Source organism: Staurois parvus, unplaced genomic scaffold (genome assembly GCF_062004578.1).
Source record: "Staurois parvus isolate SC_StPar_1 unplaced genomic scaffold, SC_StPar_1.0 ptg000203l, whole genome shotgun sequence".
Taxonomy (NCBI): Eukaryota; Metazoa; Chordata; class Amphibia; order Anura; family Ranidae; genus Staurois; species Staurois parvus.
Genome location: NW_028317999.1, coordinates 2,037,066 through 2,057,984, shown reverse-complemented (window position 1 = coordinate 2,057,984; position 20,919 = coordinate 2,037,066). Strand labels below are relative to the sequence as shown.

The 20,919-nt window shown below is 40.9% G+C and overlaps 1 protein-coding gene across 1 annotated transcript in view; it reads right to left on the bottom strand.

The window, feature by feature from the left end:
* The window catches only part of CCDC178 (coiled-coil domain containing 178), a 459,155-nt gene that overhangs the window by 294,346 nt on the left and 143,890 nt on the right, over window positions 1-20,919 (bottom strand). Inside the window, exons 14-15 of the mRNA XM_089678352.1 lie at window positions 14,679-14,792; window positions 417-562 (exon numbers count right to left, since the gene is read on the bottom strand). Of these exons, the coding sequence (XP_089534478.1) occupies window positions 417-562; window positions 14,679-14,792 (260 nt within the window). The remainder of the gene's footprint in view (window positions 1-416; window positions 563-14,678; window positions 14,793-20,919) is intronic.

The following is a 20,919-nucleotide window of genomic DNA, read 5'->3' as shown; positions in this document are numbered from 1 at the left end:
AATTCTGCTATGAGGCATACTGTGTTTTGCTAATCTCCAATAAAGGCTGACCAAGTAAATCTAGAATACTCATCACAATATATAATTTAGTTTTTCCCAATCAGACCCAATTTTCCCTGAATATTAAAAAAACACCCAGATACAAAAAGCAGATTTGGATGGTAAGATGTGTTAGATTGTTGCATATATAATTAAAAAAACATGAATGGAGAAAAAACTAATAAAGGCAAGGAATAAAAAATAATTTGTGGTTTGAAAAAGAGCATTGATGATCTGATGAATGACAGCAAATAGCTGGTATATTAACAAAGATTAAAAAAAAGCTTTTGTTAAATTAACTTTTAAATACATTTTGTAAAAACCAAAATCACAATTAAATGTCACTTAGTCTTCACAGAAAAGTATAGATAGCTTACTCCAGTGTTACAATTGTTTTTTGAGTTGACTTCATGGTATTCTGAATAACATTCCCATATAATATTAGATCTTGTGTTGATTTCTGAAATTGTAGTACACGCTCAATTGTATTCTTTAATTCTTCTGAAATCTCTGATATTTTCATCTGAAGGGAGAAAAATGTAACATAAGACTAATTATAAATGATATTATAAATAGATGCAGAAAACCGTACCCATTTTTTGAACAAGAGGTTTTTTAATATTGTTTATTCTTTACATTAAGAATGTGTACAATTTAGGGAACAGTGAGCTTCTCTATGGAGTTCTTTAGTCATATAAATGCCTATGGCACAGATTGCATACCTCTATTGGACTTACTGGATGTACATTCTAACAACTCTGACAAAACTAATCCACAGACTGGTAAAACGCTTGAATATGGGACATATGGAATGGCATTGATAGAGACAGTCTGCTAAAACCCAACTCCACTTTAGGATAAAATTGCAAAATTCCAATACTCACCACTTATTCAAAAACAAAAATAGCCCTTTCTGCTATACACCCTTTTACAGCACTGTCCCTAATTTTCCTTCCTGACAGCTACCACTCACCATTATACAACCCACTTCTGGTTTACACATGGCATCGTTGTCCCACCCCCTGAGCATGTATCATTGTTGCCCTAGTACTTCTGAGCAAAACAGCTCTCAAGTGTTATTACATTAGCGCAATTCTATACAGATGTGTAACTGTCCACTGCTAGATGGAAGAAGAAGTGAAGCTTGTATGTCACATTACTAAAGAGAAGGGAAAAAGAAATAGGGATACCAAAAAACACTTTTAAAAAAATTGCAGCGGTGGCAAAGAATTAAACAGATACATTTAGATTCATTTAGACAGACATAAATTTGGTATACTGTATTATACTTCTGTACAGGGGCGGACTGACCATTTGGAAACTCGGGCACTGCCCTAGGGCCCGGGGTCAGTAGGGGGCCCCATGAGATGCCCCTGGTACCTTTTTCATAGGCTTTTTTGAGTTTGGGTAAGGACACAGGGGCCCCATGATCCCCTATTGCCCGGGGGCCCCATGAGTTGTCAGTCCGCCCCTGACTGTGTATAAACAATCAGGCAGCAATCTACAAAGTACACATCAGTCCTTGCCCTATGACAGAGTTTACAATTTAATGCCATACTCATACATGTACCATATGGCTAATTTAGTGAAATCAACTTATAACTCTGGTATTGGGATTTTTACGAAACACACACACCCAGAGGAACCCCCCACACAAACTATTTTCTTTTTGGGATTTAAACACCAGACTGCAAGACAAGAAAACTAGCCATTTAGGTGTCAATACTGTATATACTGTTAACTTGTATGAGTTATTTTAACTGGGTTAATTATTTTAAAATCATCTTATTATCAAAGTGTTCAATTCACATAATTAAATACCACATGATTTAGCTATTATTTGAAGTGTAACAAAGGGAGAAAAAAATCAGTACATCTGTGCCATAAATGCACTTTTCTAGGCATCATTGTCCTAGTATTTCTGAACAGAACAGCTCTCGGGCATTATTACATTAGTGCAATTCCATATAGAAGTATAATCGTCCACTGTTAGATGGAAGAAGAGGAGCTTGTATGTCATGTTACTAAAGAGAAGGAAGTATAGATACCAAAAAACACTTTTTGAAACTTGTGGTGGTGGTACAGAATGAGTCAGATACGTTTATTATATTGTATCATATATAAACAATCATGCAGCCATTTACAAAGTACGCATCAGTCCTTGCCCTATGATGCCGTTTACAATTTAATTCCATACATAAACATGCTCCAGTTGGTCAATTTAGTCAAATCAACTTATAACTCTGGTGTTGGGACTTTTGTGAACCACACACACACTCAGAGGAACCCCCCACACAGACTATTTTACTCTTGGGATTTAATCACTAGACTGCAAGACAATAAAACTAACCATTTAGGTGTCAATACTGTATATAATTTGTATGACTTATTTTAACTGGGTTAATTATGTTCCCATTATTGTATTCTATTATCAAAATGTTCAATTCATGTACCTAAATGCCATATATGTTTGAAATGATGTAGATATTATTTGAAGTGTAGGTCGGGGCGAAAAATAATTTCAGTACATCTGTGCAATAAATGCAATTTTCTCCAAGTGTTGCTAGCACAGAAATATACCTGTTATTCTGCCAAAAAGACAAGTGAGTTCCTAACTTCCCATAGTGGACTGCATTGCCGCTGCTGGAAATGTGCATGTATTTCAGGAATATACAGTACTTATGTGTTTTGTCAATTTTGCCAGGATATAAACTTAAACTATTGCATGTTTTTATATCTTATGAATTGACACTTTTGCTATAAAATTTGGTATGGCTCAATTTTCTGCCCTCCCCATGGAATCTATCATCACCAACCAGAAACCAGTGATATCAACTATCAGCGATAACCAGTAAAAACCCATCTGATAATTTTTAAATAATTCACATTTACACACATTTAGGCCTCATTAACATCATATGTTCAGAAAAACTGATGGAAACTGACACGCAGATTTCACTTGCAAAGACATCAGTTTTCATGTGTACTGCAATTAGTTTTATACACGTTGCAGGTTCCTGCACAGAAAAAATCTGCACGCAATACTAGCGTTGTGGTGTGAACAGGGCACATAGAAAACAGCTGATATTGTTGTGCCCTTGCAGAAAAAACTGATGGCTCTGCAGCATGGTGTGAACGGGCCCTGTAAAAAAAAATCAATAATATATTGGAAATTTGAATATGATCAGTTGGGATGGACAATACATACTAAAATTTTTCAAGTGGAACTATACCCATTGATATAATGGTTTAAAAAAAGTTTTACATTCTTGGCATTCTGGGAATGCTGTCAGATTTTCTTGTGTTCTAAACCAAACTGTCAAACCATCAAATGGCTGGGTCATAACTGATCACATGTGCAGCACCATGGCTGTTTCAGATAAAACTAAAGCGAAGATGGCAGATTCCTTGGCTGAAAAGGATAGGAGGGTTTAGTTCCGCTTTAAGTCACAAGTAAAAATGAGGCCCATTATTTTATCTACTGAAACTAACCAAATATGTTTTTTTTTTTAACCTGCACTAAGAATCTGATTGCTTGCTATGGGCAATATAAATGTGTCCCTCTAATATTTATAAACCTGCAATATTAATTTGTATATATATATATATATATATATATACTGTATAAGCTTTTTTCTTCCATTATCAGTATTAGTCATGTTATGTGATTTTATATCTAACACATGCTTAGTACACTAATGAATTTCACAATAATACAGCTTTCTGGAATTAAACACAAAGTCTTTTATATGAGGAAAGTGCAAATGTGTTTTTTGGGGGTTTTACTGACACATTAATAGCAAGGTCTGAAGATGTTACAAATAATTCTGTCTTGCAGCTGATACAATCTTGTAACTAATAGACTGGCTGAGATTACCCATCATTTACAAGAAGGTGCCATCTGCTGAGCAAAAGTGTAATAAGCAAGCAATTTCAATTATATGTGAAATCTTTTTCTTTCTTTATTGATTTTCTCTGTCGTTTTCCTAAAGCCCCGAAGCAATCCACACTAGTTTGGCAAGTGAACAGAACAGCCGTGTCTCCAGTGACCCCAATATCAATTTTGCTTTTTATTCTACCCTCTCTTAAGGCTATGGGCCTAATAGACTACGTCAAGCAAGAGAAGGAAAACTACTATATACATCCAAGGCAACTGACTAGAAATGGCAGGCTTCTCGTGAGAGCCTAATATAATATTTTCAGAATTGACCTATGCACTTTAAACCAGGGATGGGCATCCTTCAGCACCACAGCACTTAATCAGCTATCGAACATTTCCCATGGAGCACAACTTAGGCACTGGGAGGATATAGATCACTAACTGTCGGCAGGAAACTTTTTATACATATATAGAACATCTACTGTGTATTTTAATTTATATGTTGTTAGAGTAAAAAAATCTTTTTTTTTTATTTTTGGTTTGGTAATCAGTTACATTTTTATCATATTCCACATAATGATATTTCATGTATACATACAAGTAACCACTAGAAGACACATGTATTTATTGTATAAAAAAAAGATAAAAATTTTGATTTCTGCAGAATAACTGCTGTGAAGACTTCCTTTTTTTCACTTTTTTTTAATTGAACAGAGAAATTCTGCTACTTTATGTCTATTGAGCTCAGTTTAAGGCCTCATGCATAGTGGACATTTTGCTATCTCTCCCAGATGCCTTACATCCTGGCAGTGGTGTTTTGGCAAAAAAACGCTTGTTGCATGTAAATGTGTGTAATGCATTTATGCACGTCAAGTGCTTGGGCATTATCTCATTTCATTGGCCAGAGTGCTAATAACAATAATTTAACACTCAAGCACTAAATGCTCCTAGCGCTTAGGTGAGTGTGTAGGCGCGTTTAGGCACTTTGACATCAAGCATTTTTTCTGGCAATACGCCACTGCTCCTGGAAACGCTGGTAGTGAGGTTCTTTTTTCTGCCTCTAAACTCCTCTAAACGCTTATATGTGTGCATGGACACATAGATTAACATGCATGTGAATTTAGAGTCAAGAAAAAAAACACCAGATGGTGAGAAGCAGAAAAAAATGTTCAGTGTACATGAGGCCTAAGAATGTCAAAATTCAAAAGCAGACTAAAACTTTGGACACATTAAACAAATGAAAGAGACATATTTCTTATCCATTCAAAGTGATAGGGCCCCCTACTTGATCTCTACCTTATACTTATCTATCCCTGCTCTCTTCACACCTCCCAGCTGTAGAAGTGTACCCAGAATAAGTTGCAGTGTAAATGGTGCTGCGCTAATTGTGAACCAACATAACAATATATTATTATTATTATACAGTGTTTATATAGCACCAAAACGTTTGCTCAGCGCTGTACAATATAGTGGGGGACAGTATATGAGACAATACAGTAACAAAACAATATACGAGAGGTTCGAGGGCCCTGCTCTTTCGAGCTTACAATCTAGGAGGGAGGGGATAGTGGTTAAGGAGGAAGTGGCTGTGGGGGATATAGTGGTGGGAGGAGTTAGGTGAGAGTGGGGTAGGCTTCCCTGAAGAGATGGGTTTTCAGGGTGCGCCTAAAGGTGAGGAGGGTAGGTGACAGTCTGATGGATTGGGGCAGTGAGTTCCAGAGGATGGGGGAAGTCCTGGAGAAGTCCTGCAGTCGGGCATGGGAGGAGGAGACTAGGGAGCTAGAGAGTAGGAGGTCTTGTGAGGAGCGAAGAGTACATGTTGGGTGGTATTTGGATATCAGGTCGGTGAGGTAGTTTGGGGCAGTGTTATGAATAGCTTTGTACGTAAATGTTAGTAGTTTGAATTTTATGTGTTGGGCAATCGGAAGCCAGTGGAGGGAATGACAAAGGGGGGTGGCAGATACGGAGCGGTTGGTAAGGTGGATGAGTCTGGCCACTAAGTTCAGGATAGACTGAAGCGGGGATAGTCTGTGATGAGGTAGGCCGGTGAGGAGGGAGTTGCAGTAGTCGAGTGCTGAGATAATAAGGGAGTGAATGAGTTGTTTAGTAGTGTCTGGGGTTAGGAACATACGTATTTTGGAGATGTTGCGGAGGTGGAGCCTGCATGAGTTTGCCAGTGATTGGACATGGGGTTGGAAGGACAGATTTGAGTCTAGAGTGACACCTAGGACTTTGGCTTGGGAGGTGGGGCTGATGTTGGCGTTGTTGGTCGTGATGGAGAGGGGGGGAGGCGTGGGCTGAGGGAAAAATTAGGAGCTCGGTTTTGGAAAGGATTAATTTGAGGAAGTGGAGTGACATCCAGTCTGATATGTCGTTCAGTAGGCGGGTGATTCGAGCGGAGACTGAAGGGGTGAGGCGAGGGGTAGAGAGGTAGATGTCATCGGCGTAGAGGTGGTAGTTGAAGCCGTGGGAGTGTATCAGTTGGCCAAGGTAGGAGGTGTAGATGGAGAAGAGGAGGGGCCCAAGGACAGAGCCTTGGGGGACCCCAACAGAGAGGGGGAGAGATACAGTATATCCCATCAATCCAGTAATTAACATGTGACTAATGAGGACAACCAAAAAAATATTTTGTGACCAATGCAAAAAAATATAATTATTATATCAAACAATAAAAATAATAATAATAATAATAAAAGTGTATACATATACATCATAGTATATACAATCTCTGAGCAATCCCAAGTTCTCAAATCAGTGTTTTTCTTCATCAGTCCCCACCCTTCCTCTTAGATTGTAAGCTCTAACGTGCTGAGCCCCGTCTTTCCTCTAGTACCAAATTGTATTGTAACTGTAATGTCTATCTTCATTTTGTAAAGAGCTGCATAAACTGTTGGTGCTATATAAATCCTGTATAATAATAATAATAATAATAATCAGTCAGTACTATGAGTAACAAGAACGTCCCTTTGTCTCTAGTGTCATTGAACCAAGTTTTACATTCACCAAAGAATGTGAACTACTAAAACACCTCCTCCAAACAGCTTAAAGCTCCCAAGTGCTCACACCTAAAATATACACTCACCAGAGTTACATTTTTCCTTAAGTTAATAAGTGGGTCTACAATAGCTTTATTCCTTGCTGTCCTTCCAGGCAGCCTTTCCAGATCACCCCCTTTTGCCACTCAAGAGGACACGCTTACATCACTCCACTATTCATCCAATGCCATATTGATCATTCCCAAGAATAAGCAACAGAAAGAACCATTGTGCAGTATTCTTTATTAAAACTTAAATAAAAAACAATCCCAAGTGGGTACTTATATGAAAATTATTTAATTTCCAGCATCAACCATGGACATACCTTATTTCCAGAAATAGGTTAAAGTGATTCTAAAAGTTCATTTTATTTTTTTGGAAAATAACAACATGTTATACTTACCTGCTGTGTGCAGCGGTTTTGCACACAGCAGCCTGGATCCTTCCCCGCAGGCTCTCCTGGCCCCTCCCTCCTGTGGGGTGCCCCCACAACAAGCAACTTGCTATGGGGAAACCTGCTTCTTTGTGTGTCCATTCACACATGGAGCAGTGGCTTGGCCCCAACCCCCTCTCTCCACATTGGCTGACTGGCTGTGATTGACAGCAGCGGGAGACATTCTGTCTCAGTCAATGAGGAGGCAGAGACCAGGGACAGCCGCGGCTGTTGTTCACATCACTGGATCACAATGAGGCTCAGGTAAGTATTGGGGGGGCTGGCACTGCTGAACACACAAGGTTTTTTACCTTCATGCATAGAATGCATGGTAAAAAACCTTGAGCCTTTATAACCACTTTAAGATGGCTCTCTATGCTTTACTTCCTGGAACCTCCAGCGTGTGTTTCACATGCTGGAAGTGACATAAGTAGATGTGATGTCATGGTCAATAGCCACTCCCAACTTGTTTCATCTCCTCTAACATTTGTCAGCGACAGATGATCACCGTGTGTCCTCCACCTCCTAATATACACTCACTGGCCTCTTTACTAGGTACACTTGTTCAATTGCTTGGTAACACAAATTGCTAATCAGCCAATCACATGGCAGCAACTCAATACATTTAGGCACCTAGACGTTGTGAAGATGACTTGCCGAAGTTCAAACCGAGTATCAAAATGGGGAAGAAAGGGGATTTAAGTGACTTTGAACGTGGCAAGGTTGTTGGTGCCAGACTGGCTGGTCTGAGTATTTCAAAAATTGCTGATCTACTGGAATTTTCAAGCACAACCATCTCTAGGGTTTACAGAGAATGGCCCAAAAAAAAAGAAAATATCCAGTGAGCAGCAGATGTGTAGACAAAAAAGCCTTGTTGATGTCAGAGATCAGAGGAGAATGGGCAGACTGGTACAAGGTAATAAAAAGGCAACAGTAACTCAAATAAGTACTTGTTAAAACCAATAAGTACTCGTTACAACCAAGGTATGCAGAATACCATATCTGAACGCACAACACATCGAACCTTGAAGCAGATGGGCTACAGCAGCAGAAGACCACAGCGTGTGCCACTCCTGTCAGCTAAGAACAGGAAACAGGAGCTACAATTCTCACAGGCTCATCAAAATTGGACACTAGAAGATTGGAAAAATGATCTGGTCTGATGAGTCTTGATATCAGCTGTGACATTCAGATGGTAGGGTCAGAATTTGGCATACACAACATAAAAGCATCCTGCTTTGTAACAGCAGTTCAGGCTGGTGGTGTAATGGTGTAGGGGAGGTTTTCTTGGCACACTTTGGGCCCCTTAGTACCAAATGAGAATTGTTTAAACACCACAGCCTACCTAAGAACTGCTGCTGACCATGTCCATCCCTTTACGACTAGTGTACCCATCTTCTGATGGCTACTTCCAGCAGGATAATGCACCATGTCACAAAGTTAAAATCATCTCAAACTGGTTTCATGAACATGACAATGAGTCATGGCATCCACAGTCACCAGATCTCAATCCAATAGAGCACCTTTGGAATGTGGTGGAACGGGAGATTCGCATCATGGATGTGTAGCCGACAAATCTGCAGCAACTGTGTGATGCTATCATGTCAACATGGGCCAAAATTTCTGAGGAATATTTCCAACACCTTGTAGAATCTATGCCATGAAGAATTAAGACAGTTCTGAAGGCAAAGGGGGGCCCCATCAGGTACTAGCAAGGTGTACCTAATAAAGTGGCCGGAGAGTGTATACTGTCCTTATAGATTGGTATTCCTTCCCACCCAACTCATGGTGATCTCCTATGCCATCTTGTGTTTATATACTCTATTACATCCAATTGTATTTAAAATGTACTCCTATGCTCCCTAATGGTGGATCCTTGTTATTACCAATATAAAATTTATATTAAGAACCATTCCCCTGCCCCTAATGGTGGCATCTTATAATTACCAAATGTAAAAACTAAAATAAGAACCAGTGCGCTGCCACAAGTGAATCCTATTTTGAATAAATTAATTAAATTAAATAAATACATACACAAAGAGGCTGCTGCCAACACAAAAGTTTTCCCAACACAAAATAAATATATATATATAAATAAATATAAATGTGTAAGACTGCCCCTAAATAAATGTTGTAAACTAATCCAACTGTAAATCAAAACAACAAAATATCCTCCGAAATAATATATAAATGAGTGATAAATACAGTAAAAAATAGTTAATCACATAACAAATCATTTTTCCACCAAAATGCAATCAATAAATAAAGTGATATAATATTTAATTTACAAAGTGCAATCCATATTCATAATCAAAAGCCCACTTATTGCTCTAAATTTCAGCAAATAGGAAATCATAAATCCACCCAAATGAATATATGCAGTGATAGCAACAATAAAATAGTTTATAACGGTGTAGTCCATATCAGTAATGATGTATGGCAGTGTACAGAAGTCAGCAGGTCACAGGGCAGTGTACAGAAGTCAGCAGGTCACAGGGCAGTGTACAGAGGTCAGCAGGATGTACGGCAATGTACAGAGGTCAGCAAGATGTATGGCAGTGTACAGGGGTCAGCAAGATGTATGGCAGTGTACAGGAGTCAGCAGGATGTATGACAGTGTACAGGAGTCAGCAGAATGTACGGCACTGTACAGGGGTCAGCAGGATGTATGGCACTGTACAGGGGTCAGCAGGATGTAGGGCAGTGTATAGAGGTCAGTAGTAAATAGGACAGTGTACAGGGGTGAACAAGACAGGGGGTCAGCAGAGCACATTACTGGGGGGATCAGGAGGTCGAAGCACAGGGCAACACGGTACAGGGGGGTCAGGAGGGTACACCACTAGGGTAGTTGGAAGAGCATGGTACAGGGGGGTCAGGAAGACACAGTACAAGGGGTCAGGAGAGCACATCACTGGGGGGGATCAGGAGGGCACATCACTGGAGGGGTGAGGAGGGCACAACACCAGGGGGGGGGGGCGGAAAGGCACACCACTGGAGGGGTCAGGAGGGTACACCACTGGGGGGGTCAGGAGGGTACACCACTGGGGGGGGGTCCAGGAGGGTACACCACTGGGGGAGGTTCAGGAGAGTACACCACTGGGGGGGTCAGGTGGGAACACCACTGGGGGGTCAGGAAGGCACATACAGTGAAGGAAATAAGTATTTGATCCCCTGCTGATTTTGAATGTTTGCCCACTCACAAAGAAACGATCAGTCTAAAAATCAAATGGTAGATGTATTGTAACACTGAGACAGAATAGCAACAAAAAATTCAAAAGAAATGCATGTCTAAAATTATACACTTATTTGCATGTTCATGAGGGAAATAAGTATTTGATCCCCTTCACAAAACATGACTTAGTACTTGATGGCAAATCCCTTGTTGACAATCACAGAGGTCTGATGTTTCCTATAGTTGGCCACCAGGTTTGCACACATCTCAGGAGGGATTTTGGCCCACTCCTCTTGGCAGATCCTCTTCAAGTCATAAAGATTTGGTGGCTGACGTTTGGCAACCCTAACTTATCTCCTTCCACAGATTTTCAATTGGATTAAGGTCTGGAGACTGGTTAGGCCACTCCAGGACCTTAATGTGCTTCTTCTTGAGCCACTCCTTTGTTGCCTTGGCCGTGTGTTTTGGGTCATTGTCATGCTGGAACACCCATCCACGACCCATTTTCAATGCCCTGGCTGAGGGAAGAAGGTTCTCACCCAAGAGTAGACGGTACATTGCCCCGTCCATCGTCCCTTTGATACGGTGCAGTTGTCCTGTACCCTTAGCAGAAAAACACCCCCAAAGCAGAATGTTTCCACCACCATGTTTGACAGTTGGGATGGTGTTCTTGGGGTCATAGACAGCATTCCTCCTCCTCCAAACACGCCGAGTTGAGTTGATGCCAAAGAGCTCAATGTTGGTCTCATCTGACCACAGCACTTTCAACCAGTCCTCCTCTGCATCATTCAGATGTTCATTGGCAAACTTCAGACGGGCCTGGACATGTGCTTTCTTGGGCAGAGGGACCTTGCAGACACTGCAAGATTTCAATCCTTGTCGGCGTAGTGTGTTACCAATTGTTTTCTTGGTGACTGTGGTCCCAGCTGCCTGGAGATCATTGACAAGATCCTCACATGTAGTTCTGGGATGATTCCTCACTGTTCTCATGATCATTGACACTCCACAAGCTGAGATCTTGCATGGTGCACCAGACCTAGGGAGACTGACAGTTGTTTTGGGTTTCTTCCATTTGCAAATGATTGCACCAACTGTTGTCACCTTCTCACCAAGCTGCTTGGCCATAGTTTGGTAGCCCAGTCCAGCCTTGTGTAGGTCTACAATCTTGTCCCTGACATCATTGGACAGCTCTTTGGTCTTTGCCATGGTGGAGAGTTTTCTTTTAAACAGGTAACAAAATGAGATTAGCAGCACTCCCTTTAAGAGACTGCTTCTAATCTCAGCTTGTTACCTGTATGAAAGACACCGGGTAGCCAGAAATCCTGCTGAATGATAGGGGATCAAATACTTATTTCCCTCATGAACATGCAAATCAGTGCATAATTTGTTAGACATGCATTTCTTTTGAATTTTTTGTTGCTATTCTGTCTCTCAGTGTTACAATACACCTACCATTCTATTTTTATACTGATCATTTCTTTGTGAGTGGGCAAACGTTCAAAATCAGCAGGGGATCAAATACTTATTTCTTTCACTGCAAGTGGTATCAAAGCAGCACATTGTTCTAGTGCTGATCCCAGCCACCCCTCCGCTGTCGTCTATTCCATGTGATGTCATCCACAAGCCTGGATGGACTGAAGAGGAGGGCCTGCTGAGGAAACTAAAGAGCTCAGGCGCATTCACACAAGAGCCCGAACCTGCCAAGCTATCCTGCAGCTGTCAGAGGTGGCAGAGTTAGGCTCTGACCCGCAGCAAACCCTTTGTTTATGTGCAGCTAGGATTACTTATGGCACATCTCCACTTTGCCGCACAGCTCTGCCAGTTGGGGGTCAGCATGGCAGGGACAAGATTGTGATCTACCTGTCACCTGCCTATGGTCGTGCAGTAGATTGCGATCGATGGGTTGCCAACCCCTGGCCTAAATATTGTTCTGAGTCACACTCTCACTGTACTGTGGACCATCTGCCAGCAAAACTCTTAAAGTAGTTCTAAATACATTTTAAGCATTAAGGTAAAAAACCTTCCACTACCCATTCCCCCCCTCCCTAACATCTACCTGACTCCACCATTGATCCAGAACTGTGCCTGACTTCAGGTCTTCTCTCTCTTCTGCCTGCTCTCATGGCCTTTGCTGAGGTCCATGGGCTCCTGCTGCTGACTGTCAAATCCTGTGAGGAGGGAGCGGAGGGTGAGGCTATGCCGTACTGTGGATACACACAGCCTAGCTCAGGAGCATACCGGCTTCTGTGCCCCCATAGCAAGCGGCTTGCTATGGGGGCTCATGTGGAAGAAAAAGAGTGGAAAGCGCTGGCAGGGGACCCCAGAAGAGGAGTTAAAGTGCTGCTCTGTGCAATACCCTTGCACAGAAAAGGTAAGTAGGAGAACTGATACTATTTTACAGGCAGAGTGGACACACTAAAATATTGATTTAAATGAAGTTTTTTCTGTGTATGTGCACTTTTCAAGATATATACACTATAATCCCAAAAGTATTGGGATGCCTGCCTTTACACGCACATGAACTTTAATGGCATCCCAGTCTTAGTCCGTAGGGATCAATATTGCATTGAGCTAAAGCGTCAAGCACAAAAAATTGCCATCATGTGAGAATACTGGTCACTGCCGCTGCATAAGCACTAAATTAGTGAAGCAATAGGTCCAGGAAAAACCAGCGCTGTGAAAGTGTAGTAAATAATATTTACTTCCCAAGGAGGTATACCTTTAATAGAAGCAATGTATATTGGTAAATACATCCAACAGTGTGGTGGAAAGGACAAGGTAGGAGAACCATCCATTCCTCGGGCAACACAAGCCCGGAGAGACTCCATTTGTGGCTGGAATGGCCAGGGATCACAGCGGTCTGGAAATGACGTCACAGCGACTTTGGAGGGGGCAGAAGGCGGATCCTGGCCTTGGAACGCAAGCTGGGCTGGTAACCTTGACAACACATTTCGCACTCATGCGCTTTATCAAGTCTCAGACCCACCCTTTGCAGCTATAACAGCTTCAACTCTTCTGGGAGGGCTGTCCACAAGGTTTAGGAGTGTATCTATGGGAATGTTTGACCATAGTATATGTCTGTGTTTTCTGAATTACTCAGACTCACATGGAAGCCCCTATTTGGTTGTTTGTGTTAGAAGCAGAAGATATATAGAAAATATATTAGAGGGGAAAATATATATACACACACATACATATTCAAACAACACACTCTACCGCATTTGAAACAATTTGACCCTGTTTACACTGTTGTTGAACGGTAATCTGCTTGTTACGTGTGTTGATGCAATACAATTCTGGATAGCACCCAACGCATCTTCTTGACACGTGCTTTCTTTTCTTTCAATGCAGTAGTACAGTAGCCAATATGCTGTCCAGGGTTTGGTATCCTAAAAATGTTGTGTCTGTATACACCCTTTACATTGACCATAAATCTATAGGGGAAGCTCCTATTGCATTGTGAAAAAAACATCAGCTATAAGAAGATGTACCCGAGTACAGACTGACTCTAAATGTTTTACTTCCCTTCCATGTGTCTAAATGTTAGAGCAAAGGGACTTCATGAACCTTTTCTTTCACAGAAAAAAATGATTACTTTACTGAAATTGCACTGGGGGCTAGGTTATGTGCCCAGAAGGAAAAGGTGCATTTATGTGGCTTTATGCCTATTGTACAGCGCTGAGCAAACCCTTTGGCGCTATATAAACTCGACGTAGTAATAATAATAATAATAATGCCTGAAGGAACTCGGGTTTATGGTGTGCTACTTCACCAAAACTCATATATTCTATTTTATTTACAATATCAGTTTAGTGCTTTAAATTTCAATAATTTCCAGTGAACCTGATAGCAACTTTGTAGAATGATGAAAGATTTCCTTATTAAAGCTCCTACAGTGTTTACTAATTTAGGCGTATTATATAATTTTAGAAAGAACAGTAAAATGTGCAAAATACACAAACAATGTACTGTATATGTTATAATCAATTATAATTTGTGCCAAATGTGATGACCAAGGTTTCATTGCAATAGGTATGTTGATTGTCAGTGATCTAATCATTTGTGTTCCAGAACCTTTATGGGATATAGAAATGCCAACAAAGTAATCCACCCCTTTACCTGTGTATTGTTTAATTGTTGCTCCAGTTTGCTTTTTTGATTCCCTAACTGCTGTCTGGTCCTACTGAACTGCTCATCACATTGCTCCTTCTTCTGGCGAATACTGCTAAGCTCCTAGAGAAAAAAAAATACATAAGAGATTTATTAATGACTGGTCTACAGTGCAACCTCACTCTATGCAATGAGCCAGACAGACAAGATTGAGCTACTTTATAAAAATAAAGCATATTTTTATAAACCTGTACTAGAAAACTGACTTCTGGAATTTGATTGATTTGAGCAAAAACTCAGCATTTTTTCTGTAAGTTTTAAAATAAAGCCTCAATGTGGTACACCAGTAAAAACTAGACAAAAAGAGACAGTGAATGGAATCTTCACTCATTTTCAGAGTTACAGTTGCCACTAGGATATTCAGAATTTAGCACTTTTAGATGTGTCAGATGCCTGCATGTTCACACTGCACACAGTGGTTTAAACCATCATGGGGGCAGCACAGTGACTAAATGGTTAGTACCTCCACCTGGCAGTACTAGGGTCACCACCTGCCTGGAGTTTACATGTTCTTCCTGTGCCTGAGTGGGTTTTCTCCAGGTACTCCAGTTTCCTCCCTCACTCCAAAGACATGCTGGTCGGTTAATTGGATCCTGTCTAAACTGGCCCTCATATGTGTATGTATGAATGTGAGTTAGGGACCTTGGATTGTACTCCCCTTGAGGGTTAGGGACTGATGTGAATGTACAATATATATGTAAAGCGCTGCATAAATTGACGGCACTATATACAGTCAGGTCCATAAATATTGGGACATCGACACAATTCTAAAATTTTTGGCTCTATACACCACCACAATGGATTTGAAATGAAACAAACAAGATGTGCTTTAACTGCAGACTGTCAGCTTTAATTTGAGGGTATTTACATCCAAATCAGGTGAACGGTGTAGGAATTACAACAGTTTTCATATGTGCCTCCCACTTCTTAAGGGACCAAAAGTAATGGGACAATTGGCTTCTCAGCTGTTCCATGGCCAGGTGTGTGTTATTCCCTCATTATCCCAATTACAATGAGCAGATAAAAGGTCCAGAGTTCATTTCAAGTGTGCTATTTGCATTTGGAATCTGTTGCTGTCAACTCTCAAGATGAGATCCAAAGAGCTGTCACTATCAGTGAAGCAAGCCATCATTAGGCTGAAAAAACAAAACAAACCCATCAGAGAAATAGCAAAAACATTAGGCGTGGCCAAAACAACTGTTTGGAACATTCTTAAAAAGAAGGAACGCACCGGTGAGCTCAGCAACACCAAAAGACCTGGAAGACCACGGAAAACAACTGTGGTGGATGACTGAAGTATTCTTTCCCTGGTGAAGAAAACAGCCTTCACAACAGTTGGCCAGATCAAGAACACTCTCCAGGAGGTAGGTGTATGTGTGTCAAAGTCAACAATCAAGAGAAGACTTCACCAGAGTGAATACAGAGGGTTCACCACAAGATGTAAACAATTGGTGAGCCTCCAAAACAGGAAGGCCAGGTTAGAGTTTGCCAAACGACATCTAAAAAAGCCTTCACAGTTCTGGAACAACATCCTATGGACAGATGAGACCAAGATCAACTTGTACCAGAGTGATGGGAAGAGAATAAAATGGAGAAGGAAAGGAACTGCTCATGATCCTAAGCATACCACCTCATCAGTGAAGCATGGTGGTGGTAGTGTCATGGCGTGGGCATGTATGGCTGCCAATGGAACTGGTTCTCTTGTATTTATTGATGATGTGACTGCTGACAAAAGCAGCAGGATGAATTCTGAAGTGTTTCGGGCAATATTATCTGCTCATATTCAGCCAAATGCTTCAGAACTCATTGGACGCCGCTTTATAGTACAGATGGACAATGACCCAAAGCATACTGCAAAAGCAACCAAAGAGTTTTTTAAGGGACAGAAGTGGAATGTTATGCAATGGCCAAGTCAATCACCTGACCTGAATCCGATTGAGCATGCATTTCACTTGCTGAAGACAAAACTGAAGGCAAAATGCCCCAAGAACAAGCAGGAACTGAAGACAGTTGCAGTAGAGGCCTGGCAGAGCATCACCAGGGATGAAACCCAGCGTCTGGTGATGTCTATGCGTTCCAGACTTCAGGCTGTAATTCACTGCACAGGATTTGCAACTAAGTATCAAAAAGTGAAAGTTTGATTTATGATTATTATTCTGTCCCATTACTTTTGGTCCCCTAAGAAGTGGGAGGCACATATGCAAACTGTTGTAATTCCTACACCGTTCACCTGATTTGGATGTAAATACCCTTAAATTAAAGCTGACAGTCTGCAGTTAAATCACGTCTTGTTCGTTTCATTTCAAATCCATTGTGGTGGTGTAAAGAGCCAAAAATGTTAGAATTGTGTCGATGTCCCAATATTTATGGACCTGACTGTAAGTACCTGAAATAAATAAAATCATTAATCTGTCCTTGCAGATACCAATGATGTAGTGGCTGGACAGGAGAGCCACAGTGCCATAATAGGCAGCACAGACAGGCAGGAATACAACACACATGGAGGTGTCTGATACTGAAGACCCTATTGGTGTCTGTAATTCTGGAAGAGAGTGAAGATTGGATTCAATGGTGGCAATTATGGTAAATATAATATATTATTTGTATAATATATAATGCTAAATATAATATATGTACTTTAAAATGCATAATTTGTTTCAACTTTCAATTATAAATTAACAGCCATGTCTCTTTAAATATCCATCAATTTAACAAAACATGCTTGAGTGTATGAAATTGCCATAATAAAGTGTGATACAATTTAGTAACAAAAAACACATGTACAAACATGTCTATTCTATGTGTAATTGAACAATGTATACAGTATAAGAGAGAGAACAAAGAAATAAAATAGGATTCAGTGGCAAAATAGAGTTTATACTAAGACATAATATTAAGTGAAGCATTCATGGTGGAAACTCTTAGTAAAACACTGTAAATGTGGATTTAGGCTAGATACACACACAATGAATATAATAGAGAATCCAATGTTTGTGATGTTGGGATGGCCTTAGGGACTGTCGGTGAAAGGAATAAGCAAAACAGATAGGGAAACTAATAAGTGGAACCACCATCAACCAACAAAGTGCTGCCCACTAACTGCCCACAAGTGTACTGAGCCATGCAACTCAGTTCATGGTACTAGATCCATCAACTGGGAGGACTTGGCTAGCACCACATGTCCTATTTATCCCAACTTTGATCTGGTAAGGCCCAGATCATCTACTGTTCAAAACATATTATGGATACTGGTAGTTAGTATAAATTTTGCACTTTTATGTTAAGCATGAGTAGACTTTAAAGATACAGAAAAAGTGGAAAAAACAAAATGGCAAGCGAAAAAATGTAATCTTTGGACTAACCATGAAATCTTTTTCTTGAAGTTCATCAAGAGACACAAGATCAGTTGAATCCGAGGTCACTGGGTTCATCTGCCATTTTTAGGAGGAATTGTTAAACCAAAAAGCCATTGTCCATCCAAGTATACCCTCCCACTCCCATGATGCTTTTTAAAGAAACAGTATGAGGACTAGACCATAAGCACAAAAGGGTAAGACCTGTGTCCCTTGATAAACTCAGAGAAAAGCATTTTTGGTTGGGTACAAAAATCCTGTTTTCCTCAGGGGGACACAGGATCAGTTGAATCTGAGACCGTTAGGATGCCTCAAAGCAGTCTAACAGAAGTGTGGGTTATACAGCAAAAAACAAGGCTAACAGACCACAAAAAAGAAAAAACAATGTAAAAGCTAGGGGCTGCCTGTAAGACCTTACAGGTGAAATTCGAAAAATTAGAATATCGTGTAAAAGTTCATTTATTTCAGTAATGCAACTTAAAAGGTGAAATGAATATATGAGATAGACTCATTACATGCAAAGCAAGATAGTTCAAGCCGTGATTTGTCATAATTGTAATGATTATGGCTTACAGCTCATGAAAACCCCAAATCCACAATCTCAGACAATTAGAATATTGTGAAAAGGTGCAATATTCTAGGCTCAAAGTGTCCCACTCTAATCAGCTAATTAAGCCATAACACCTGCAAAGGGTTCCTGAGCCTTTAAATGGTCTCTCAGTCTGGTTCAGTAGGAATCACAATCATGGGAAAGACTGCTGGCCTGACAGTTGTTCAGAAAACCATCACTGACACCCTCAATAAGGAGGGAAAGCCTCAAAAGGTAATTGCAAAAGAAGTTGGATGTTCCCAAAGTGCTGTATCAAAGCACATTAATAGAAAGTTATGTAGAAGGGAAAAGCATGGAAGAAAAAGGTGCACAAGCAGCAGGGATGACCGCAGCCTGGAGAGGATTGTCAGGAAAAGGCCATTCAAAAGTGTTGGGGACTTTCACAAGGAGTGGACTGAAGCTGGAGTCAGTGCATCAAGTGCCACCACACACAGATGGATCCTGGACATGGGCTTCAAATGTCATATTCCTCTTGTCAAGCTGCTCCTGAACAACAAACAACGTCTTACCCGGGCTAAAGAAAAACAGACCTGGTCTGTTGCTCAGTGGTCCAAAGTCCTCTTTTCTGATGAGAGCAACTTTTGCATCTCATTTGGAAACCAAGGAACCAGAGTAAGGAGGAAAAATGGAGAGGCACACACTGCAAGATGCTTGAAGTCCAGTGTGAAGTTTCCACAGTCTGTGTTGATTTGGGGAGCCATGTCATCTGCTGGTGTTGGTCCACTGTGCTTCATTAAGTCCAGGGTCAATGCAGCCGTCTACCAGGAGATTTTGGAGCACTTCATGCTTCCTTCCGCAGATGAGCTTTATGGGGATGCTAACTTCCTTTTCCAACAGGACTTGGCACCTGCCTACACTGCCAAAAGCACCAAAACCTGGTTCAATGACCGTGGGATTACTGTGCTTGATTGGCCAGCAAACTCGTCTGACCTGAACCCCATAGAGAATCTATGGGGCATTGCCAAGAGAAAGATGAGAGACATGAGACTGAACAATGCAGAAGAGCTGAAGGCCGCTATTGAAGCATCCTGGTCTTCCAGAACACCTCAGCAGTGCCACAGGCTGATAGCTTCCATGCCACGCCGCATCGAGGCAGTAATTGCTGCAAAAGAGGCCCAAACCAAGTACTGAGTACATATGCCTGCCTATACTTTTCAGAGGTCCGATATTGTTCTATGTACAACCATTGTTTTATTGATTGCATATAATATTCTAATTTTCTGAGATTGTGGATTTGGGGTTTTCATGAGCTGTAAGCCATAATCATCACAATTATGACAAATCACGGCTTGAACTATCTTGCTTTGCATGTAATGAGTCTATCTCATATAGTAGTTTCACCTTTTAAGTTGCATTACTGAAATAAATGAACTTTTGCATGATATTCTAATTTTTCGAGTTTCACCTGTATGTTCAAAACTTGCATCAGTTTGCAAGCTGGAACATCTACCTGGTACAACCTAGAAATTAGTAACCAGGAGACCAGCTGGAGGCCTTGCAAATCTGAGAAACAGATGCTTGTTGCAAGAAAACCCATGAGCACTCACTGAGCGCTCTAGTACAGTGAACCTTGACTGGGAAATGTGGAAGTTTATTTTTAAGATGATAAGCTTGTATAATGATCGGACAAACTCACTGAGATATGGTGAAGAGGGAAGCAGGTTGTCCTCTCTGGGGATCTTCAGGAATGACAAAAAGGAAGATTCAAACTGTCTGAAGGAAACTGTAGCTGTGAAGTAAACATGAGGAGCTCAAACCACATTCAATGAGCTCATTGGCAATTACTTACTCCTGAGCTCTGCACTCTGGGAGATATGCAGTCCTAGGTCCTGTACCCACTGTGTTATGCACACTTGAGCCATGCATTATATAAACTTTGTCATACTTTTCACACTCCTGTTGCTGCAGTCCATGTGCTGGGCTGCCTATGACATACTTCTGACCACTGCACTCTTAATGCTATACTTCAGGGGTCTCCAAACTTTCTGAACAAAGGCCAGTTTACTGTCAATCAGGCTTTAGGGGGACCGGACTGTGGCAGAGTAGGAAATGTCCCAGTGTGGAAGCAAACTACTCCATACCTCATCATTAGTGTCAGTGGGGTGAATAGTGCCCATTTGTCGGTGCCAGTAGGAGGAATAGTACCCCATCATTGGTGTTAGTAGGTGGAATAGTGAATAGAATAATGCACCATCGTTGGTATCAGTGGCAGGAATTATGACCCATT